At 37.6% G+C, this 26348-nt stretch overlaps 1 protein-coding gene across 17 annotated transcripts in view; it reads right to left on the reverse strand.

Annotated features, from left to right (window-relative positions):
- slmapa (sarcolemma associated protein a) overlaps positions 1-26348 on the reverse strand; it is a 198222-nt gene that overhangs the window by 120303 nt on the left and 51571 nt on the right. For all 17 annotated transcript variants that reach the window (XM_063068027.1, XM_063068026.1, XM_063068025.1 and 14 more), the window contains exons 2-4: positions 13310-13457; positions 8551-8623; positions 2079-2115 (exon numbers count right to left, since the gene is read on the reverse strand). In XM_063068027.1, coding sequence (XP_062924097.1) covers positions 2079-2115; positions 8551-8623; positions 13310-13457 — 258 coding nt within the window. The remainder of the gene's footprint in view (positions 1-2078; positions 2116-8550; positions 8624-13309; positions 13458-26348) is intronic.

Consider the following 26348-nt stretch of genomic DNA (forward strand, 5'->3'; position numbering starts at 1 on the left):
GTCGCCTCTGAGCCTCTACTGCTGCAGATAAAAAGAACCCAGGTTTGACCAAACTCTCCTTATAGCACATGCTCTTTAATCCAAGCAGCATCCTGGTAAACACCTTCTGCATCCTCTCCAAGTCTCCACAGCCTTCCTAAAATAAGCAAACAAAATAGAGCACAATGCTCTAAATGGAACCTAACCAGAGTTTTATAATGCTGCAACATACATAACTTCCTGATTCTTGAAGTCCATGTCTTGACCAGTAAATGCAAACATGCCATTTGCCTTCTTTAACATCCTATCAACCTATGCAGTCCCCTTCAGAGAGCTAAGGTCTTAGACCCCAAGATCTCTTGGTGCATCCCTCAATGCTGCTAGGGGTTTTGCTATTAACAGTATACTGCCCCTTTACATTTTAACTTCCGAAGTGTAATATCTCACACTTGGCCAGATTAAGCTCCATCTGCATTTCTCCTCTCGTATCTGCAACTGACCCTGCTGTATCCTTCTGCAATATCCACAAAGCCAACACTCTGTGTTGTCTACAAACTTACTAATGCACCCAACAACTTTTTTTATCCAAGTCACTTAGATGTATCGCAAACAGCAGAAGTTCCAGTACAGACCTTGTGGAAGAGTCAGAAACCTCTAGCCAGAATAAGGGTTATCAACCATTACCCCCTTATCTTATATGGGTAAGACAATTCTGAATCTAAACAGCTTCCAAACGTTCATTGTGGTTCTCTTGCGTCTTAATCTTCTGGATAGGTCTACTGTGAGGGACCCGGTCAAAAGTCTTACTACAATCCATGTAAACAACATCCATGACTCTACCTGCATCGATGAATTTCATCACGTTCTTCTAAAACTATCAACTTATCAAGACCTGACTTGCTCTGCACATAGCCATGTTGACTGTTCCCAAAAATCTATAGCTTTCCAAATGTTCATAAATCCTATCCCAAAGAATCCTCTCCAAATGAGAAGCCATAAACTTAAGTTGAAGGGCTGTGGAGAAAACATTTCTTAGATAAGGCTTGTAATTTGCAATTGTATACCCTGCAGTTGTGAATACTCAGCTGCTGAGCACATTCAAGACTGACATCGGGAAATTTTTGGACATCATGGGAATACAGACATATATAGAGAGGGTAGGAATGCAAATCTAATGCTAAAGATCATCATGATTTTAATAAACAGCAGAGTAGACTTGAAGGGTTATATGTCCTAGAACTGCTTTACTTTTTTTTTGTCTTGCTAGAACATTCAAATATGAAAATTGCTTCTTTGCTTGCTTCTATAGTTAATAATAGCCCTGAATTTATAGTCAAGCTTTTAAAAAAAATATTAATACTTAAAGCAACAGAATCACCTTTTAAACATTTAAATAAAACATAGATCTAAATTAAACAGTACATATTCTGGTCCCTGAAATCAATAGCAGTCCCTGTGTTAATCGAGATAAGATGCACGTGTTTGAAATTTCCCCATGGTAAACGGTGAGGAACAATAGCAACCTTCGGCTTTGATGCTGGAGAGTCTAAAAACCAAGCTAAAAAATTCAGGACTTGCATGTTCGTGCAGAATTCCCAAAACGTATAAAGGGATAATGTCAACAGTTATGCAGGGAACGGCCAAAATCTTCCTGAAAATCCAGGCCATTCTGTCATTGAAGTTACAGACCATGCAGAGAAGTATAAAGTGTGAATAAGATTAGCAGTCTGTTCAAAACTGAACTTGACAGAAAGTAACTCCCCTAGAAAGACATTTTCTGTGATTTTATTGCAAAACTGCTCTCAGGAAGTACTCTTTCTAAGACGTTCATAATAAAATAAATATTAAGATAATTTTATGTTAAGCAAACTACTGGCATTAAAAGAATCCAATTTAATAACACCAGCTCACATTTTTTTTAAAACAGAAAGAAAATTCTTAAATCCACGACAGGCTTAATAACATGTTTTAACTTAATACTGATGTTATTAATATTGAAACTCATATCTCTATTCGGTATATGCCTATATGTCAAAGAAAAGGCTGAGTCATTTCTTTCATTTAGAAATAAATAATTAAACTATAAACAAGCCACTCACCTTTTCAATAGGAAGTGGGAGAGGAGCTTGGATAACACTAGGAGACAAAATGCACCATGTAAGATATAAAAAAAGTGAAAATATCTTCAATACCAAATTGACTTTTATTTCTCCTTGGTAGCAAAGAGTATAGAATGGATACACCTGAAATCAAGAGGTGAAGGAAAAGGTAATTATCACTGAACAATTCCTGCAAATGTGCATCTCAAGTTGAAGTTGGCCTGCAACAAATCCTTCAAAGAAGTACAATTAGACTTTTTTTGCTGTGTATATCATTGCTTTACAGTAGAAACAGTAACAAAATGGCAGATTCCTTTTGCTAAAAAGCACAAGGTTGATTAATACTGTTATTCTCACAATGAATTATGCTGTCCAAAAAACTAAAATCTGCATGCATCATACATATTATTTTGATTATTTCCAGAAATACTTTAAAGCTTCACTACCTTGCAATCATTACAGCATAGGTTTGTCTGAGTGGATTTGAACCCAAAAGCAATAAGTAACAGAATTGCATTTAGCAAAGGATCATAATGGCTTCTATTAAAAACCGCATATCATAGAGGAACAAAGAGAAGAGAACATCTTTATTCTTATAGAACAACTAAAAAGGGAAAAAAAGGAGATCAGGATATTGGGAGAACTGGAATAGTGTTTTAGAATCTTACTCAACCTTCAGACCTGTTAAAAAAAAATTTAAACTTCTTTTGGGAATAGTGCAGAAGTTAAAACTGACATTTAAACAGAAAATAATCTGCAGATGCTGGGGTCAAAGCAACACTCACAACACGCTGGAGGAACTCAGCAGGTCGGGCAGCATCTGTGGAAAAGATCGGTCGACGTTTCAGGCCGGAAGGGTTGCTTAAACTGACATTTGCTACTTCTTTCTGAACGAATGTGAGAGTTAACATTTTTCAAACTGCAGAAACAATTCTTCTGTCTAATGATGGCCTGAATCTAATGTTTGTCAGTCTTTATGTATATTTTTTCATAACTTATATTGTATTTCTTTATTTTTCTGTAAATACCTGCAAGAAAATTCATCTCAGTATAGTATGCTGTGACATATAAAGTAGGTACTCTGATAATAAATTTATTTTGAATTGACATTTTATAAAATTATGAAAACTGTATCTTCAGTTTGGACCATCAGGTCCAAGCTTCTTGCCTCGTCCACAAGACCCGCTAGCCTCTAACGCTTATTCCTCCATCCTCTATTTCGCATTCTGACACATAAAAATGAACAAATGCTTGACACAAAGTTGAGCTGACTACAGTCTCTTTAATTAAGTTTCTTTATGACCTTCAACCAGGTCTTGACTAGCGCTAGTGTGAACCACCTTTTTAAACTGTTACAGAGTATAACTATCTCTCACTTTCACTATGCCTGCACCTGTTTAAACACCATTGTATCTGTACACCATATCTGATACACCATATCTCAGTCTCCACAGATATCAGCCCTCACTAGTATCTGCATTATTTACGTTTTAAAAACAAACTCAGCATTAAAATCAAGTTCAAGAACAAGGAAGTTAAGGAGCTACCTCACTTGGCTAAAAACATAGAAAGTGAAGAAAAGATTGTATTCTAAATCAGAAACAAAATTATTGGTAATAGTCATCTAACAATTCTGAAGCTGTCAAAGACTATAAGTGAAGCTGATCAGAAGCTTAGACAAAATTTTCAATTTATACTCTTAATCTGTTTCATCCATTTCAATATTGAATTTTAGACTTCTAGCACAAAGGACCTTGAATTATAATGTAGAAATTACATTAAAGTTCATAATGGCACAGTTATAATATACAGCTGTTCAAAAGTCGAATGTTACATACAATTGCTGACATACTGTGGAAATTTCAAATACAATTGCGATTGCACATGGAAGAAAACTGATTAAACTAATTAAGTATATTATCTTCAGTTCTTAGCTGAGTCAGGAAGCTCTGACATATAAAAATGACTGGTTATCATGCTTAACACAATACATTCCTGATGGCTGTTATACAATCATCAAGGACACTTAGCGTGGCAATCCACACCTGCACTTCAGCAAGTACGATCACCTGCTGTACTTCTACTCCCAGCAGAGATTGAGGACCACAGCACCAGAGGTAAGGACCATGAAGGTCCGGTCAAGGAAGATGCAGAAGCGCTTACAGGACTGCTTTGAATCCAAGGACTGGACAATATTCAGGGATTTATTTTTGGATCTGAATTAATATGCCACAGTTGTCAAGACCTATTCATTTCATCGATTTGACCAATTTCATCAAGACCTATGTGAATGAGTATGTGCCACTGAGAACATAATGGACATACCCAAACAAGAAGCCATGAATGAGCAGTGAGATTTGCGGTCTGATGTGGCATTCAACACCAGTGATCCAGAACGCCTCAAAAAATATACAGGAATGACCTATGGAAGTCTTTCCTAAGAGTGATAAAGCAATTTCTACCGAAGTTAAGAGATGGATCGGATGCACTTCAGCACTGGCAGGGTTTGCAGACCATTACTTCTACAAGGCAAAACTTAGTCATATGAATGGCTGTGATGCTTCAGTCCTAGGTGAACTCAATGCTTTTTATGTACTGTTTGAAAGGGAGACAAAAACTACACCGGTGCAAATCTCTGAAACATCTGGAGATCCTATGATAACTATCTCAGAAGCCAATATCATAGCATCTTTCAAAAAGGGTGAACCTCCAAAGGTGCCAGGCCCCAGTGATATACCTGGTAGGGCACTGAAAATCTGTACCAATTAACTGGCTGGAGTGTTCAAGGGACATCTTAAATCTCTCACTGCTGTAGTCAGAGGCTCCCACTCGCTTCAAAAAAGCAGCAATCATACAAGAGCAGGGTAACCTGTCTCAACAACTAAAGCACTATCGCATTCACAACTACTCTGATTAAGTGCTTTCACTAGAATTAACTCCTACCTAAGGAATGGCCTGGACTCACTGCAATTTGCCTACCATCACAAAAGTTGACAGTGGATGCAATCTCACCTGCTCTCCATTCGGCCTTGGATCACCTAGGCAACAGCAATACCTATGTCAGGCTGCTGTTTATTGACGACAGCTCAGCGCTCAATACCATCATTCCCTCTGTCCTAGCAACAAACTTCAAAACCTGGGCCTCTGTATCTTCCTCTGCAACTAGATCCTTGACTTCCTCATCGGGAAATCACAGTCAGTGAGGATTGGAAATAGCATCTTCTCCTCCTCACACCAGCATACATCACGGATGCATGCATGGCCTGCTGCTTTACTCTCTGTATACCCATGTCTGTGTGGCTAAGCACAGCATGAATGCCATCTATAAATTTGTTGATGACATAATTGTTATCAGCAGAGTCTCAGATGGTGACAAGGAGGCATTCAGGAGTGAGACAGTGTGAATGGTGAGTGGTGTTTCAAAAACAACCTTGGACTCACTGTTAATAAAACCATGGAATTGATTGTGGACTAAGAGTCATAGAAAAGTACAGTACAGAAACAGGCATTAAATTCCATCTGCTATTTTTCAGCCTATTTTTCCATCTGGGCCAGGTCCTGCGGCACGCCATGACAATCTTCTTTGCTGTCCAATATGCTCCTGATCTTGGTGTCATCTGCAAATTTACTGATCCATTTAACCACATTATCATCTAGATCATTGATATAAATGGCAACAACAGACCAGCACTGTTCCCTGTGGCACACCACTAGTCAAAGGCCTCTAGTCAGACAGGCATCCCTCTATCACCACTCTCTGGCTTCTCCCACAAAGCCAATGTCTAATCAAATTCACTCCCTCATTTTGAATGCTGAACAACTAAACCTTCATGACCAACCTCCCATGCAGGACCTTGTCAAATGCCTTGCCCATGTAGACAACATCCACTGCCTTGCCTTCATCCACTTTCCTGGTAGCCTCCTTGAAAAGCATGCTCTACCACACACAAAGCCATGCTGACTATTCTTAGTAATGTCTATTAAAATACTCATATACTGTATCCAGTCCCTTAAAATACCTTCCAATACCTTTCCCACTACTGATGTTAGGCTCATCAGCCTATACTTTTATTTATACAGTCTTTCTTAATCAGTGGAACAACATTGGCTATCCCTCACCTCACCTGTTGCTAAGGATGATTTAAATATCTGCTAGGGCCCCAGCAATTTCTGCACTTGCCTCCCAAAGGGTCCAAGGGAACACCTGTCAGGCCATGGGGATTTATCCACCCTAATTTGCCTCAAGACAGCAAGCACCTCCTCTTCTGTAATTTGTATAGTGTCAATGAAATTGATGCTGTTTTGCCTTTCTTCTATAGGGTCTACGTCCGTATCCTGAGTAAATACGGTGTAAAAAATCCATTCAAGATCTCCTCCATCTCTTTTGGCTCCACACCTGGATTACCATTCTGATATTTCAGAGGACCAATTTGTTCCTTGCAATGTTTTGTTCTTAACTTATCTGTAGAACCCCTTAGGATTCTCCTTCACCTTGTCTGCCAAGGCAACCTCATGCCACTTTTTAGCCCTCCTGATTTTTTTCGAGTGTTTTCTTATATTTCTTAGACCTAATTGCTTAGATCTAAGCACCTCATTTGTTCCTATCTGCCTATACCTGCAATACCTCTCCTTTTTGTTTTGTAACCACAGCCTCAATATCTCTTGAAAATCAAGGCTCCTAACACCTGATTTCGCTACCTTTCATTCTGACAGGCACAAACAAGCTTTCTACTCTCAAAAGTTCACTTTTGAAGGCCTCACACTTACCAAATACAACTTTGTCAGAGAAAAGCCTGTCCCAATCCACACTTGTCTAAACCTTCCTTATACCATCAAAATTGGCCTTCTAAGCCCAATTTAGAACCTCAACCTGTGGACCAGACCTATTTTTTGCATAATTATTTTGAAACTAATGGCACTGTGATCACTAGCTGCAAAGTGTTCACCTACAGTAACTTCTTTCACCTGCCCTATATCATTCTCAAATAGCAGATCAATTATCACACACTCTCTCTTTGGGACTTCTATGTACTGATTAAGAAAACTTTTGAACACATTTCACAAACTACATCTCATCTAGTCCTATTACAGTATGGGAGTCCCAGTCAATATGTGGAAAGTTAAAAATCACCTTCTATAACAACCTTATGCTTCTCGCAACAGTCTGCGATCTCTCTATAAATTTGTTCCTCTAAATCTCTCGGACTGTTGGGTGGTCTGTAATATAGCCCCATTAACGTGGTCATACCTTTCCTATTAAACGGTTCCATCCATAATGAATCACGAGATGAGTTCTCCAGTCTGTCCTGACTGAACACTTCCTTGGCTAGTAATGCCACCCTTCCTCCTTTAATTCCTCCTGTTCTGTCACATCTAAAACAATGGAGCCCAGAATATTGACCTCCCAGTCCTGCCCCTCCTGCAACCAAGTCTCACTAATGGCTACAATATCATATTTCCAAGTGTTGATCCATGCCCTAAACTTATCTGCCTTTCCTACGATACTTCAGGAAGGGGAAGCTGAGGGAACACATACCAATCCTCATCGAGGGGTCAGCAGTGTAAATGGTGAGCAGTTCCTGGGTGTTAACATCTGTGAAGACCTATCCTAAGCTGAACATATTGATACTATTAAAAGGCGGCGCACTGGTGGCTATATTTCATTAAGAGTTTGAGGAGATTTGGTCTGTCAAAGGCTCTAACAAATGTCTACGTATTACTGTGAAGAGCATTTTAACTGGTTGAATCACCTAGCTAGATGTAAACATCAAATAAATACACATTTACTCATTTAAATTATAAAAACGGGATACTTAATTAAATGTTGAGTCTCAGCAATTTAATCATCTGAAACTTAAGTTGACCTACCCTATTAGAAACTTGTTTTTTACCTCACATTTATAAAAACAAATGATTGAAAATAGAACATTAAACAATTATGATGATGCAACATCAACGCTGACAACTAGCTCTTAATCTATTAATTTTACATATGGTTTTATATTACTAAATACAATTTCCTCAAAAAAAATTAAGTATTTCTTTCCCCCATTTCTTCAATTAAAAAAGAATCATCACTCGGATTTGGAGGCAACTATTTGCAGAGAATGTTCAAATGTATTACTTCCCCAAAAACAGGAAGCATATGCCATTAAATAACATTGCTTTGGATAGTCAACAACATACTTAGAAGTTAAACATATATAAATATTAGCATTAGTTATCATAAACATTATTTCAAGAAAAAAAAGCAGACAGCAAAATACTTCAGACACCAGAAAAGGTAGAAGTAATATAAAAGCTAAAAAACATTTCTGTTAAAACAATAGGTGCAAATGCACTTAATCTATTCTGTTTGCTCTTTCCTTTCAGTTTAAGTGATAAATAATGAAAGCTTAAACAGTGCAGATGTTGTAAAATGTAGTAACTTGTGGTAATGTACATTGTCACATATAGCTGTAAGTATACTTACTCAGATCGTCGCCGGCCTTCCATACCATCTGGCATAAACAACTTGACAGTAGATACTATGCACCCATGTGTAACTGTAAACAAACATTAAAATATTCAATACAGTACATCAAACTGAATGTATAAGGTAAAATCTGAGAGCATGAAATAGTCTAGTTAAAAAATTTCTTTGATATTGCAGCTTCATAAAATTGACAATGAAGTTGCTTTTTCCTTGTCCAGACATTTGCAGTTAACACAATTTTGAAATTAAGTAACACCAGTTTCCTCTTCACTCTATTGCATTAGCTACAAAGACTTGTCATTTTTTCCCCTTCCTGTCATGACAGCAAAGCAGCTAGATTTTGAGCAAGGGGTGGGGTGAAGAGGAAAAATTGAAGGACAACAAAAAAAAATCTACCCCACGTACTTTATAGCTTGAAGGTGACATGTTGCTGAAATCAGATGGATGTTATCAAATGAGACTAAAATGTTGGCTAAAAAATGGGTTTTATGAACGATTTGAAATAAAAGGACTGAGTTGGTATAGTATTTTTAACAGAGGGAATTTGCAGATGACCTAATTGGAGAACCACAGGGTATTCCTGAGAATGTAAGGATAGGGGGACTTTAAAAAGTTAGTTGGATGATTTGAAATTAGGTCAAGATTCATAAACTAACTTGCAGAAAGATCAAGGATTTAAAATTCACTTGTTCACGAATTCAAAGCATAACATACGCAGGTGAACACCGGAGACAAGAGGTTGTAAAGTCCAAAGTGATGGATGCACAGAAACATACAGAATAGTGACTGCCATTTGGAACAAATTGTTTAAATGATGCACAGAAAAGGAGCTTCTAGATCAACTTACACTGAATCAGATGCAAAGTCATTACTCTAGTTCAATCTGAATAATGGATGTTAAGGAAATGGTGCAATGAAGCACAGTTAAAAATCATTAGTGAAACACTTCAAATTTTAGTTTATTTTTGTTTAGAGATAAAGCACTGTAACATGTCCTTCCAACCCAATGAGCCTCTGCCCAATTACAACTCATGGGACCAATTAATCAATTAACCCAAATGTCTTTAGAATGTAGGAGGAAACCAGAGCATCTGGAGGAAACCCATGTAGACTACATAATGGCAGAAATGCATCTGGATCACTGGCGCTGTAACAGCGTTAGGCTAACTGCTACACTATCGTGCCAGCCTTTCCTAATGTGCCCCTGCAGGAAATCTTAAGATACCAACAAACTTAAGTTCTACCAGGCAGACTGAAAGCATAGACCTAGTATGCAACAGGGAAGACTACACAGGTGGCCTCAGTATTACGGCAAACATAGTTCTGAAGTGTATTTTGTGTCTATTTGCAACTTATTGTACAGACACACTACCTTTCTCTCATGGTTGTTCATCCTGCTGTTAACTGCAGTCAATGCAGAGGGTCACTCATGTCACTGTTCTTGTAACTTATCAATGAAAATTAAGTTAAAATGGCAAAGTTATAATGGCCAATGAAAACAGAATATACTGAGAATACTCAGCATGTAAAACAACTTTTTATATTTAAAAAAAAGCAGAGTTAATTTTTCAGTTTGATGATCTTTCAGAGTGGGGATGTAGTTTTAAGATATTATGACAAGGCATTAAAAGGGAATTGAGAAATAATCTTTTGTATCCAAACAGTAGAGGACGTCTGGAACTCATGACCTGACTGAGTAGTGGAAGAAAATAAAGAAAGCACATTAAAAAAAGTTAACGAACAATTAAAGTGTCATTACTCAAAGAGATTTGTACTGTTAACTTGAAGGATAATCAGCATTATTTTTTTGGTTTGGCAGAGATATTATTAACACAAAAGAATATTGTTGTTCTTGTTGGGGGGCAATAACCAGCCCCAGAACACTGTTGAAAGTGCCCTTCAGATACCACTTCTACAAGTGGAATCATTACTGACTGTACAATTCATCTCCAATTCTATACACAACTCCTCAGAAAATGAAGGAACATAAGACTGCACACAGCAAGCCCTAAGGATGGGCTAAAATGTGGCAAGTAAAAAATGGGTTCCACAAATGACCATAATCAAGTGACCATCCAACATTTACACTTGATGACTGAGATCAGTGGTATAATCATTACCAAATCCTCACCATTAATAAACCAGGGGTTACCACTGACCACGATAACTTAACAGGACAAGATACATAAATAATGCAACTACAAGACCAGGTCAGAATCTGGATATACTGCAATAAGTGGATAACATGATAGAACACTCTTCACTTATATAGTTAAACACAGGTTCAATAACATTCTAATAACCTGAGACCATCTAGGACAAAATAGCTCTCCTCACTTACACTACATATGTCATTATTAATATTAACTTCTTCCAACAACAGCACATTGATCTACAAAATGTACAACAGCAACTAGACAACTTCATCCAATGTGAATTATATCAGAGATATCACGGTAGCCTCCCAAACTGAAAAAAGAGCATTTAAAAAAAAGCTTTGATGGGACCTTTAAAAGTGTTTAAATATGATCCTCCATATACAGCAGGATAGACTATCATGCAGTTAAGATTTTAAGCAGCACTATGAACAGACTCTTCAAAGACTTGGATGATAATAAGGCTACACACCATAATAACGATGAGCACCTAGGAGTTCTTTTTCTGCCCTTGTCAGCTGGTTTTGTTTTCTCTAATTCAGAATCACTAACCTATGCTGATTCTTAACAACTAAGTTTTAAAGTCACATGCTTACATTTTATGGCCTCAGTCCACCCCAGTACCTCCACCAGCTCTAAAAGACTTCAACTATCATATGACTTAAGCATCCCCACTCCCATCTCCACTTCACCTCCCGACAACCCTCGTCTCCGAGTCAGCCAACCTAAACTGGCAAACATCCTCTCTTCTTCCATCCCAGTACAGATGATTGAATAGTCAGTTGGCAAGATCATTCCTTAACTTCTTTACCTCCCTTTGTTTCTTTGACATCTCCTGAAAACTCATTCATAATATTTTAATTTCTGACGTTTACAACTTTGACTGATTAGGTTTCTAAAGTCTTGGGGGGTGGGGGGTGGTTACCAAAGTATTGTACAAATAAAGCAATGGCTAATTTGACTATGAGTTTTAGCAATCAATTTTCCCAATTAGATTCTTACACATCTCTTACTTACTTACTTACTTGAATAGTTAGAAGGTCCATTTTGTTGAATTGGAAAGAGATCAACCCTCCTACTGTATTTCATTGGTTTTCACAAACTATGGTGTGTTTGAATTTGGAGAAAATTAGAAGTGCAGTTTATGACCCTTCCATTAAGTTTGAAAAAACTTGGAGGCCATTCATTCAGCATTTTCATTTGATGTAATTTGATCATTTCCAAACTTGTTTTATCTCTCTGTACTGTTGTTGGAGGGGATTGGAGTCGTCGACACTAAGGTTTTCTTCTTTTCCATTTTTAAGTTGTTAGTTTTGCCCAAGTCTTTTAGTTTAGTTGATCAATTTTGTTTTTCTTTGGGGATAGGGTTTTTTTTTGTTTTGTTTTTTTTTCTTTTTCATATTTTTTTTCCAGTTTTTTTTTGCTTTGTATTATCTGTGGTTAGTTCTACATGTTTGGGAGCTTTGTTAATTTCCACTACTTGGTTTTGCAATTACTTTTTTTAAGTGTAACAATATATCTCCTACTATTTGTATTATGGCTATGTTTTGTCTCTGTATTTTGAAATTAATAAAAAGATTGAAAAAGAAAGATTCTTACACATCCGAAGTTTACTTTTTTTTTCGGCCTTTTGATACTCAGGGATTTTGTAGTATCTAGATTAAAACGTTAGGACATCCAGAAATAGTAGTTCTAAACAGTTGTTGATTGCCAATGGGCTATTAATAATAGAAAACACTTTAGCTTTAAATCCCAATTTGCTGCTGTACAAACAAGGTTAAAACAATCAATTTTTATCAGTTATTCTTGTTAGGAAATGCATAGAACAAGAAATCTTTTTTCCCTAGCCACAAATAACAACCAAAATTATAATTAATCTTAGGATTTAATAAAACATCAATGAGTTATAACTTCAATGTTTCATTGCATATTTTAGGATTTCTTTTTAACCTTCAGCCACAAGTTTCCAACTAATGTTAAATCTGACAGGTTAAGACTGCAGTGCTCTGGTACAGTATGATCTATGTGACTGGGACTAAAGACACTATTAAGTTCTTTCCATTGGTGATGTACCAGAAACACTGGCATTTTATCCAAAAGGAGTTAACAACAGTAACAAAGAAAATGTAGTGTCTTTACTTTTATGCATAACCAAACTACACAGAGTACTTTTAGATTATCAGGTAACTAGTCCATGATCTCAGAGCAGTTCTGCATCTATATAATTGATCACATCCAAAGACCGTCATTCAAGCATAATCACAGAATACTCATTTATAGCTCTGGTTTCTTCTGTAATGTCTATAAAAGTGAAAAGTGAGACAGCCAACATAGTATATAGTATATACTAATTATCCAGTTAAAAATCAAGAATAATGTATTTAGAAATATACAGAATGGTGGTGTAATGAGGCAGAAAATACCAGTAACAAGAACTATTGCAACTTGAAACAAAAACAGGCACCTATAAACCACAGTAAAGCAGAATAACATTTGCAATAAGCAGCACATAATGTGAAAGTAGCTCTAGAAAACCTATTTTGTGTGGGGATATAAATTTATTGGGCAGATGTGCAAAAATATCGGATTTGTACCCTTACCTTTCCTAGTATTTTCAGTCACATCTACACCAAACTGAATGATGTCCCCCGACAGGAGTTCACATGGTGGGCTTTCCTCTGATCCTCGACTTAATCTTTGACTATTAATAAACGTACCATTACTACTTTTAGTGTCCTGTAAATAGAACTGAAGAAAAAGTTAAATTAGTCTTTTAGTGATTTCTATTATGTTGCATATGCTAGTCACAGAATAGTTCATTCACCTTTAGTATTAAATATACTTGTCACGGCCCAAAATACAAAGCTATATATGAGTTATATTCAAGTTTGACATTTCAGCAACAAAGTTTCACTATATTACCTGTATATCTATCAGCTATCATCATACATTTGTATTAAGATGTACTACACTGCATAAAATTCTCTTTATTAAATATACACTTAATTCCAAAAATTATCAGGCTGCAATTCAAGATTCTATTTAATTTCATTAATTATATCAATGTTAGCCATGCTGCTGATAATATCATCAAAAAAGTTTAAGTCAAGTGTGGGAGATCACATATTATTGAGGAAACTCAGCAATATACGACTACTAGTTCAAAACTCTATTCTAAAGAAAGTAATTATGCAAATGAAAATTCTACAAAAGTAAAATCTTGAAACATAAACTGCAAGCATGCATTTCCAGATTCTTGTAGAATGCAGCAATTCTGCTGACAGCATATGTGTGTGGAAATAACTGCCTTTTTCCAATACAAATCGAGGAGTACAGTGGACTTCAGTTTATTGGGACACATTGGGACCAGTACATTTTGGCCCAATTAAGCAGTTGCTCCAATTAGTCGAAGTTTGTGAAAATATTTTAAAAGCTATAAAAAAGACAAGCTACTGTTTAAATGAGTAACAAATTGTGTATTTAAATGAAATGCAGAACAAATTAGAACACTAATACAGTAATATAAAAATGTGTATTAGTTCTTAATAGTTATCAATGAAGGAATTTTTCCAGTGTACACTGCCATGTTCTTCTGATTGACTATAAATATCTTAATTCCTGATTTCTCAATCTTCTCTACTGTGCCTCACAGGCTCACTTCAACTGCTGGATCAAGCAAAAAAAAAGATATGCAATGGATTCCAGTTAATTGGGCCATCGGTTAATTGGGCAGCTGCTTATTTAAGACACTATGCCACTTAAATGGGACAGCATAGACACCAAGTGCAGATAATGGATAATAATCTGACTTCATTGCCTTCCTGCATCTTGGCGAGGGCATGAATTTTTGTTTGACATCAAACTTTTAAAAAAGTTTGCTTTTTGAATGGTACTGTCGGCCCAAATGGATAACATATTACACACATATACAACTGATGCTATTTTTAAAAATGTTCACTCAAAGTACTGTGTAGGGCTAAAAGGCCACACAAGTACACACCACTGATGCTAGTTAGAAATTGCTTGGCATCAGTCTCTGTCCCATTTAAGTGGCATAGTGTCTTAAATAAGCAGCGGCCCAATTAACTGGAATCCATTGTATGTCTTTTTTTGCTTGTTCCAACAGTTGAAGTGAGCCTGTGAGGCACAGTATACAAGATTGAGAAATCAGGAATTACAGTCCAAACTTTGAAGAGTTTCTTCTATCTGTGCCCAATCGGTGCAAAATAATTGTGTAAAGGTTTGAAACATTTCCTGCACAAGTTTTCACAAGAAATGAAGTTTGACCAATCTGATATCTTGGAAGCCAACCCCATATATAAAAGTGACCATTTCCCATAAAGAAACCAATTAGTTTGCTGCTCATTACCGCTTACGATTCTTCAAGGTGGTTCTAAAAGTTGTTTTAAGCCAACAATAGTAATGCTTAAGTTCTTTCAAATTTCAATGAAATCTTATTTGCATTCACCAATGGAGGCACAAAAATGGTTCTGCTCAGCTTCTACAATAATCTGAAAAGCCATATTCAATTATTTTAAATCTGATCATTCACAGATGGCAGATGAGCATTATTTTTTATGATTAAACCCATTTCAGTTGTACAAAAATTGTTACTGAAAGAAATTAGGAAATTGCAGCTGGCCATAATAATTGAGGGAGTTACATTATGGCCCTACCAGCAGTAACAAACTCTTCAATGGATTATTTCAGCAATCAGCCAATGACCTCCGAAATAATTCTGAATAATCCTCCTAGTATCAACTTCCAGAAACCACTAGGGGGAATTCTTCCAACAAACCAAATCACATGCTACTCACAATTCACTCACAACATGTAATACAAATACAAAAGTACCATCTGTACACCTTTTGGTAATATGAAGCACTATTTCTCATCTAGTTTCAATAAATTAACTTGGGAAGGATACAGAATTAAAGTGGCAGGCAACCAGAAGCTCAGGAAGCACTTGAAGACCAAAAATTTCCTACAAATTAGTAGCCTAAATGTATGTAATTTAAGTACAGTAAAAGTAAATAGTTGTTCTATCTGGAAGTAGCATTTAGGTCCATTCAAATTTATAGATAGTTAAAGTCCAAGTCTGCAGGGGAATGCAACCAGGTTAAGAAAGTGTCGAGCAATTGGACACATAAAGTTGTGCACTCTGGTGAGAACAGTAATGGAGTTTTTTTCTTTTAAATGAGATAATAGTATACAGAAGGCTCCCCATGTTTATTTCATGTGACATAGAAAAGAAACAAGAAGATAGAACAAACAGTGTATTAGACTTTGTTGTAAAGACTTGGAATATACAAAGTGTTGCTGAGACTCTTCAGGGCTTTGGTTGAACTATATTTGCTTTATACAAGTCTGGCCTGTATCCATAGAAACAAAATATGTGGCTTCAAGAATCAAAGCACTGAAAGTAAAAAATACACAGATGTATGTTATTAGTTCAAAAATGAGTTCCCAATTTTCTTACAAAGCCAGAAACTTCAGTGTTTAACAATTTGCTTGAATTTTCATTTAAAAAATACATATTCAGATATAAAAAGCCAAAAAACAGTATCAGTTTTCAGGAGTCAGAAGAAATGACTACGTCGAAGGAGGAGCATCCTTGCCAAGCTGTATCTGCATCTTGGCTGAGAAATATCGCACTACACTAACAGCAATTAGCATCAAGGCTACAATTGTTACTAACTTGTGACAAAGGCTACATGCAAAGTGCCTGGGCTCTCTTTCTCATGTTCAAAGCTGCTAGAGCCACTCATAGCATACCTACATTTTTCTATTCAATGGCAAAGTACAGTGATTCATCATCCAACTATATATCAATACCAGACAGGACAGGCTCTGAAAACAGGTTTGAGAACTGCTTCACCTCACAATATGATGAATTAAATGAAAGAGGCAGAAGTCAACATGAAGAAAGAGGTTTAAGTATTGTTTCTATAGCTGAACTGATAACCTCACAAACAAAAGCTGAACTATCAATAGATATAGTGTAAATTAGTTACAAACTGCACTCTGGGCAAGTAATGTAATTTTAGCCAGAGTAGATAGAAATGGCATCTCGAAGGCATTTAGGGATTGGAAATAAATATTATCCTTGTCAGTGAGGCTCATACCTCAAAGAATGAATAAATGAAATTTAAAACTAGATCAAAGGTAGAATGTAGTAACAGTTCTCTTAATTCTGCAACATTCTTACACAATGAGAATAAATTGACAATTTTTGGCAACAACATTAATCCAATTTAGGAGCTCTTCTGATAAATGCAAGTGCATGGCACAATTTTCCTGTAATTAGCATTCAATGCCTTAAAATTATGAAGCAGAATCCTGATTTGGGAAGCTCAAAATGTTGTCCACTTTTTCTGCCATGAAGAGTAATAACGATGCCAAAGTTACCTTCATATTTAAATTAATCTAAAAAACTTCTAAAATTTCACAGTAGCAAGTGTTGATGATTTGGTAACCAGGAAACTTTCTTCCTTAAATTATAGAATTTGCTTTGACATTACCACAAAATACAATTGTTATTCCAAGATTTAAGGCTGTTTAATGTCATTTCCAGTATACCAGTGTAAAGGAGAACAAAAGTACATCACAAAATTAAACACACCAAGATAAAGAACACAAGAATGAAAAATGCACAATATGTATCATATATACATTGACTGTACAGTACTGTGCAAAAGTCTTAAGCACAGAGTGAGGGTGCACGGTACTATAGCAATTTTTTGCATTGCACTGTATTGCTACTGCAAAAATAAAATAAATTTCATAACATGTGAGTGATGATAAACCTGATTCAAATATGGGTCTCTATTGTGGACTGAGAATGGGAAGGGGGCAGGGAGAAGGGAATCATGGTTGGGAAGAGGGGAAGGGAGAGGGGAGGGACCAGGAAGCACCAGAGAGACATTCTGTAATGATCAATAAACCAATTGTTTGGAATCAAATGACTTTGCCAGGTGTCTCAGGGCCCCAGCACTCATCTTCTGCCAACTGTCCCATACCCCTCATGCAGCACTCCACCCTCGCCATTCCCAACATCATTTGCTCCTGCCAGATTTACAAACTCTATCTCTGCTCCATATTGACGAATAGAGTTCCGTGCAAAAGTCTAGACACCCTATAGATGTGTGTGTGTGTATATATATATATATATATATATACACACATACACATACATATACACACACACCCCGAAGACTTTTGCACAGTACTGAATATATGCAAAGTGATGCCAAGTACAGGAATGCCTGTACATAAGGTGAATCTGATAGGAAACGACAAAGCAAAGTGGTGAGGTGTGTTAGTGGGTGGAGATGTTGATCAACCTTACTACTTGGAGAAAGGAATTATTTTTAAGTCTGGTGCTCCTGTCATGAATAGCACATAGCCTCCTTCCTGATGGGAGTGGGACAAACAGTGCATATGCAGAGAAGGTGGGATCCTTCATTATAATGCAGGCTTTTTTCCCTTACTGTATATACAGTTGAAAGAAAGTTTGTGAACCCTTTGCAGTTAATTGGCTTTGTGTATTAGTTCCTCATGAAAGTGGTCTGATCTTTATCTAAGTCACAATAGACACAATCTGCCTAAACTAATAATGCACAAAATAATTGTACTACTTCACATCAATACTGAGTACATCATTTAAACAATCAGTGTCTAGGTTCAAAAAAATGTGAACCTCTGGAGTAATGCCTACTACAAAAGCTATTTGGAGTCAGGTGTTCCACTCAATGAAATGAGATTGGAGATGCGGGTTGTAGAGATACCCTACCCTATACAAAAAAAAGACACACAAAGTCCAGTTACTGATGGAGCCTGCTCTTCTCAAAAAAGATCTGTTTCTGTACTGTTATCTGTCCTGATGAAGGGTCTCGGCCTGAAACGTCGACTGCACCTCTTCCTAGAGATGCTGCCTGGCCTGCTGCGTTCACCAGCAACTTTTATGTGTGTTGCTTGAATTTCCAGCATCTGCAGAATTCCTGTTGTTTCTGTACAGCATGCTTTCTTGATCAAAACAACTTTCAGAGGACCTTAGAATAAGAAAAGAGATGAATGAATCTGGAAAAGGCTACAAAAGCATTTCTAAAGACCTGAGTGTTCATCAGTCCACAAAAAGAGAAACTGATCTATGAACGGAGGAATTTCAGTACTGTTGCTACTCTCCCAAGGAGTGGGTGCCCTTCAAAGATCACACCAAGAATACATTAAGCAATGCTGAACAACCCGAAAAAGAACCCAAGGGTAACAGCAAAAGACCTACAGAAATCTCTGGAACATGTTAAGTGTCTGTTTATGTGTCCACTGTAAGAAAAATACAGAACAAGAATATTGTTCATGGAAGGGTACCACAGAGTAAACCACTGCTCTCCAAAAAAAACATTGCTACACATCTCAAGGTTGTTAAAAAAACCACTGAGATGTTCCACAACACTTCTGGGACAATGCTCTGTGGAGAGATGAGACAAAAGTTGAGCTTTTTAGCAGAAATGCATAGGAAAAAGGACACTACACACCAACACCAAAACCTCATCCCAACTGTGAAGCATGCTGGAAGGAGCATCTTGGTTTAGGGCTGCTTTGCTGCCTCAGGGCCTGGGCAGCTTGCAATTGTTCAGAGAAGAATAAATTCAAAATTGTATCAAGACATTTTACAGGAAAACATCAGCGTAGCAGTCTGTCACCTGAAGCTTAATCGAGGAGTAATTCAACAACAGAATGGTTCACAAGGAAGAAAACTTGTGTTTTAGAATGGCCAAGTCAGAATCCAGATCTTCAACCAATTGAGATGCTGTGGCATAACCTGAAGAGGATTGTTCAATGCAAGGCATCCCAGAAATACTGATGAACTGAATAAGTTTTATATGGAGGAATGGTCTAAAATTTCTCCTCGCCACTGTGCAAATCTGATCAGCAGCTACAAGAAATGTTTGGTGGAGATTATTGCTGCTAAAGGAGGTTCTACCAGTTATTAAGTACAAGAGTTCACATACTTTTTCCAACCTGCACTGTGAATGATTAAACAATACGTTCAATAGAGACATGTGAAGTACAATTGTTTATGTGCTATTAGTTTCGGCAGGTTATGTTTGTCTTTTATTGTGACTTGGATGAAGATCAGACATTTTATGTGTAATTAGGGCAGAAAACTTGGTAATTGCAAAGGGCACACGAACTTCTTGCAACTGTATGGTCTGTATATATGTATATGTGAACAACAGGAATTCTGCAGATGCTGGAAATTCAAGCAACACACATCAAAGTTGCTAGTGAAGGCAGCAGGTCAGGCAGCATCTCTAGGAAGAGGTACAGTCGACGTTTCAGGCCGAGACCCTTCGTCAGGACTATATGTAGACTATATGTATATGTGGGTAGGTTGGTGCCAGTGATGTGTTGGGCAGTTAATACTACCCATTGTAGAGCCTCCCTGTCTGCCCCAGTTCAGTTTCTGCTGCACGTTAGGATGCTCTGTTCTGTGCATCTACAGAATGATGTGAATAATGACGTGCGTAATCCATCTCTCTTCAGCCTCCTCAGAAAGTAGAGGCGTTGGTGAGTTTTCTTGATTGTATAGGATATGTTCTGAGAACATGAGGTTGTGCAAGATGTGCTCTCCAGGGTGTTTGAAACCACTCAGTTACTAAGGTGACAGACAAGTCTACAGAATTGAGCAGAAAGAGCAGCGAGTTCGTGGACCTGATGAAAAGGGGGGTGCAAGAGGTGCATGTTCTCCTGAAGTTGATAACAATCTCCTTTCTCTTGTTGACACTGAGGAAGAGATTATTTGCCTGGCACCAGGCCTTGAGTTCTTCTACCTCCTCTCTGTAGGGTTCATGGAAGGACACCACATCATGTCATCGGTGAACTTGACAATGTGATTACTTGGGTGTTTGGCCAGTGGCCAGTGTGGCAGGAATGGAGTTGTTGATGTGTGCTCTTACCAGCCATTCAAAGCACTTCATGATGATTGACATCAGTGCCACGGTACATTAGTCATTTAGTTCTGAAGGTGTAGAGTTCTTTGGTACAGAGATGATGGTGGCTGATCTAAAGCAAGTGGATTCAGCAGCCTGGGTGAAGGAAGTGTTGAAGAGGCTCATGAAGACATCAGTGAGCTAGTGTGCACTCCAAGTACTCGTGCTGGGATGTTGCCTGGGCTGACAGCCTTATAGGGGTTTACTGCAGGATCTTCTCACGTTTGCTGCTGTTACAGTTAGCGACTTCTCATCTGGAAAGGGCAAAGTGTTGTATTGCATGCCAAAAAGCATGCATAAAAGTTACTTAGAAGGTTGAGGAGTGAAGCATCACTGGTACAGTTAACACTGTTTTTCCTTGCATAGTCTATAAGGCCTTTGATGCCTAGTCACATATGCCAGTGATTGTTATTGGACAGGCATTCCTGTATTTTTGGTGCATAGGTGGTCTTTGCCTTCTTGATGCCCAAGATGAGGTTCCAAAGGTCACTTTTCAGCCCAAATGGAAAATAAACAAAATGGCCTAGACCATCAATAATCCTTAATTAAATACACTGGACTCATATTGGGTTACACTATACATCTTTTTCTTCCAAAAAAAAAACTGGCTACCAAAATTTTATCTTAATTTCCAACAATTAAAAAGGCCTGCTTTATGAATTGGCATTAAATTCATTGAAACTAATTGCACCTCAAGCTTGCTGTAAAAAAAACTGCTTGCAAACACCATTAGATTTTTTTCTTAGCCTTCACAGCAAAGAAAAATGCAATCTACAGAAAGGTTGGAACTAGCTCATTTAATATCAGTTAAAGTATAGTGGTGTTTTTTTGGAGTCTGTTCAGTTTTGCATTTGTGATGTTTTGCTTACTGCTGCAGCTGTTTGCTGCAATGTATAATAAAAGATTCTTGTAAAAACCTCTGTTATCATCCAACTAAGTGTTACAGAATATCAGTGTTCAATTGACACTTAAAATTGCCTCTTTGTACCAGTTAGACTTTATAATGTATTCTGTAATTGCTTTACCTTCTACTAACTGCAGTGAACGGACCTGTATCAATGGTACATAGGACATGCTTTTCACTGCTCCTTAATACATGTAAATAAACAAATTCTAATTCCAATCTGACAACTTTTTTAAAATACGTATTTCTAAATTAAAAATACTTGTCTTTGGAATCTGCAACAAATATTCATAAAATAAAGCAGGCTCTCTCTCTCTCTCCTGGAATTCCCATTCTCAGATTATAATTCCATTGTGTGAAATGATAAAAATAAGTACAACAAAACAGCAGGTTGAGCTTTTCACCAGCCTGACTCCCATTCTATAAAAGGACTAGATAGGATAGAGTTTATCAAACCTGTTCAGAAAAGTTTCCTTAATCAGTATGTAGATGTTCCAACTAGAGTGAGCACATTACTCTATCTCCTCTTTGGGAATGAGACAAGGCAAATGACAGAACTGAATATAGGGAAAAACTGTGGATTTCATAATTCCATTAATTTCAAGATAACTATGAAGAAGGATAGGACTGGTCCCCGGGTTAAACTGAAGGAAGGCCAATCTTGATGGCATCAGAAGGTATTTGACAAGCATGGATTGGGATATGTCGTTTTCTAGCAAAAAAATGTTTGGTTAATGGAAGGCATTCAAAAGTGAAATATTGAGAGTGCAGAATTTGTATGTTCCTGTTAGAATAAAAGGCAAGGCTAACAGATTTAAGAAAGCCAGGTTATTGAGGGATATTGAGGCCCCGGTAAAGAAAAAGGAGGCAGTTATCAGGTATAAGAATACAAGAGAACACTTAAGGGGGAAAACAGCAGGGCAAAGTGGACATAAGGATGAACTGGCAGATAAACGTGAAACAGAATCCCAAAGACTTCTATAGCTATATCAAGAGCAAAAGGATTGGGCCTCTTTCAGATCAGCATGTAGTCCAAAGAGATGGAGAAGATCTTAAATGAATTTTTACATCTGTATTTACTTGGAAGACAGACAGAGTCTAAAGAACTGAGGAGAAAGAGCAGCAAGTTCGTGGACTACATCTGGATTACTTTAGAGAAGAAGCTTGCGTGAGGAAAATTCAGTTAGATAAATCCCCAGGACCAGACAAGGTGTTCCCTTAGACCTTGTGGTGACGTGCAGAGATTCAAGGAGCCATGGAAGAGATATTTACAATGTCATTAAAACAGAAGGTTGGAGATGGCTAATGTTCTGTTAAGAAAGGCTCGGAAAATAAGATAGGAAATTATAGGCCTGACATCAGTTGTGGAAGGTATTCTAAGGGACTGGATATAAAAGTATTTGGATAGAAGCAACCTGATTAGGTTTGATGAACATGACTTTGTGCATGACTAACTAATTTTATAGAGATTTTCGAGGTTACCAAGAAGGCTGATGAAGGGATAGCAGTGGATGCTGTCTACATGAGAGCACGTAAAGCACAGAGAAAATGTATATGGTCGTCGCCAGGACTTAAGAACCTAAGTTGCAGGGATACACGAAATAGGTTATGACTTTACTTCACAGAGTGCAGGAGGAGGGGAGACCTTATTGCAGTATACAAAATTAGAAGGGGCATAGACAGGATGAATGCACGCAGGCTTTTTCACCTCAGATTGGGTGAGACTAGAACTAGAGGCTCTATAGGGTAAAAGTTGAAATATTTAAGGGCAAATTGGCCCACAACAGTGGTTGCATCGACAGACTTGCATATGGTATTGGAGCTGTATTTAGCTAGACAATCATAGGTATAAGGCATGTAGAGCAGAGGGCTAAGCACACAGTCTTTTGGTGCATCTGTACCGATGGTGATTGTGGAGGAGATTGTGTTACCAATCCGTACTAATAAGGGCCTGCAAGTAAGGAAGTCAAGGACAGTTGCACAAGGTGGTACTGAGGCCCAGATCGAGCTTAGTGATTAGATTTGGGGGCATGATAGTAATGAATGACGAGCTATAGTCGCTGAAGAGCATCCTAATGTATGTATCTTCATTCACCAGGTGTTCCACGCTGAGTGAAGGGCCAATGAAATGGCACCTACCAGGTATTTAATGTGCAGTGCTTAGAGGAATCATTGAAATAAAGATGGTTGCCTTAAAAGTTTTATTTATAAACAAACTGCAAAGATGATCAGATAATTATCACTATGTTTGGTACACATTGTGGGTGTTTGTTTCCTGTAGTGCAACTAACAAACAAAAGGTACTGAGTTGTATTACTTTGGATAATGGCAGATAGATATGACAAGTGAAATAAAAGGAATTTAATACAAATATAAATTGCTTTTATTGAATTGACTGAAACCCGCAATGTTCCAACAGTAAAAAAAAATGATTCCCATGTGCCAGCAATACATATAAAGAGAGTGAATTGGCATTGAGAGTTTCACATAAAATGAATACCTGGTGTAACAGAGCAAATTAGTGGCAATATACACTAATTGAAGACTCTCGTTCAAAAATATTCAATGTTTAACAGAATATTAAATCACATTCTAATTCAAACAGAAAGCAATAAACCATGTACAAAAACCTGTATAAAAGTATCTTGCAAAATAAAGGCAATTTTCAAATAAGAAACCACTATGGCCATATCTCGGGTAATGATGAGTTTGAGTACAGAGAGAACATTAAGAACCTGGTGGCATGGTGCGAAGACAATAACCTGTCCTTCAACGTCAGCAAGACGAAGGAATTGGTTGTTGACTTCAGAAGGAGTAGCGGACCGCACGACCCAATTTACATCGGTGGTGCACAAGTGGAACAGGTCAAAAGTTTTAAGTTCCTTGGGGTCAATATCACAAATGACCTGACTTGGTCCAACCAAGCAGAGTTCACTGCCAAGAAGGCCCACCAGCGCCTTTATTTCCTGAGAAAACTAAAGAAATTTGGCCTGTCCCCTAAAACCCTCATTAATTTTTATAGATGCACCGTAGAAAGCATTCTTCTAGGGTGCACCACAACCTGGTATGGAAGTTGTCCTGTCCAAGACTGAAAGAAGCTGCAGAAGATCGTGAACACGGCGCAGCACATCACACAAACCAATATTCCGTCCTTGGACTCACTTCACACCGCACGCTGTCGGAGCAGTGCTGCCAGGATAATCAAGGATACGATCCACCCAGCCAGCACACTTTTCGTCCCTCTTCCCTCCGGGAGAAGGTTCAGGAGCTTGAAGGCTCGTACGTCCAGATTTGGGAACAGCTTCTTTCCAACTGTGATAAGACTGCTGAACGGATCCTGACCTGGATCTGCGTCGTACCCTCCAAATATCCGGACTTGCCTCTCGTTGTTTTTTGCACTACCTTACTTCCTATTTTTCTATTTTCTATTTATGATTTATAATTTAAATTTTTAATATTTACTAATTTTAACTATTTTTAATATTTAATATTTGTAATCCAGGGAGTGTGAAGCACAGAATCAAATATCGCTGTGATGATTGTACGTGCAAGTACCAATTGTTTGGCGACAATAAAGTATAAAGTATGATTAAGTACTGAGAAGTCTATACATTTACCTCTTTTCAGCAGCAATTGTGAGAAAAGAAAATAAAAACCTGTTTTTTTTCGGGATATATACAGACATTCTAAACATAATTACAGTATCCATAAAAGCATATCCTATTTTCATCCCAAAGAGAAGAAACTGTGTTTAAACCTGGCAGATTGAGCGTTAATCATTACTTCCGCAACTACTCAAGCTTGTGTGAAACTAATAATTGTAGATTTGTCATGTGGTTTGCGCTGCACCAAAATTAGCAGCTTCTGCATTCATTTTCCTTCAATGTGAGAAATGTTTTTTCTCTCAAATACCCATCCCAATTCATTGCCAGGAATTTCTATTAGCGATGAAGTCAGAATTTGCTGCAAGGGATATCTAACCTCTTAAGCTCTGATATTTTTTCCCCCCTCTGCAGACAATCTGAAAGCACAACAGCGCAGCAAAGGCATCCAATCAAGAACCCAAGTGAACCAAGTTTAATATATTGAAAAAAAGAGAAATGATTGAGAGAGGACAAATTCAACAGAGTTTTTTTAATATAAGATTCTCTGAAATTTTAAAATCTGCTTATATTAATGACTTTTCAGTACCAGAGCAATTACATGGTAGTCAACTATGTCATTAAGCGCTAACGAACAATCAAGAGTACAGATATCAAGTACAGAGTGCACCAAGATCAGAGAGAGGCAAGGACCAGTCAGAATTATATTACCGGTGGGCCATGGGTCAAATGAGCAGTAGTTTCACCAGGATGGTCCTTGGAGGGAAGGTTCAAGCAGTTGGACTCCTAAAGGGACCATGATACGGTCCTGAATGAAACAAAGGGACATGGGGGGAGGGGCTGGTTGCAAAGAGTCTCGATTTCGAAGCCCGGAAAAGTGATGCATCCGGACAACAAAAGGGAAAATACCATAGACGCAACAGATAATCACCCCAGAATGCATGAGGGGAAGGTAATCACCTCAGGTGCCGGGGGAGAGGCAGGTAGAAGTGTCTAGAGGATATTAGATGATAGAAGATACAAGATAGCACTGAGCTGCAATGTCCACCATTGTTGTGCCTCAGACAGTTGATTTTTTAAGTTTATAGTGATGGTTTTTGGGACAATGTAGGGAATTATAGGGGTCATTTTCGGGTTCAGG

Source organism: Mobula hypostoma, chromosome 15 (genome assembly GCF_963921235.1).
Source record: "Mobula hypostoma chromosome 15, sMobHyp1.1, whole genome shotgun sequence".
Taxonomy (NCBI): domain Eukaryota; kingdom Metazoa; phylum Chordata; class Chondrichthyes; order Myliobatiformes; family Myliobatidae; genus Mobula; species Mobula hypostoma.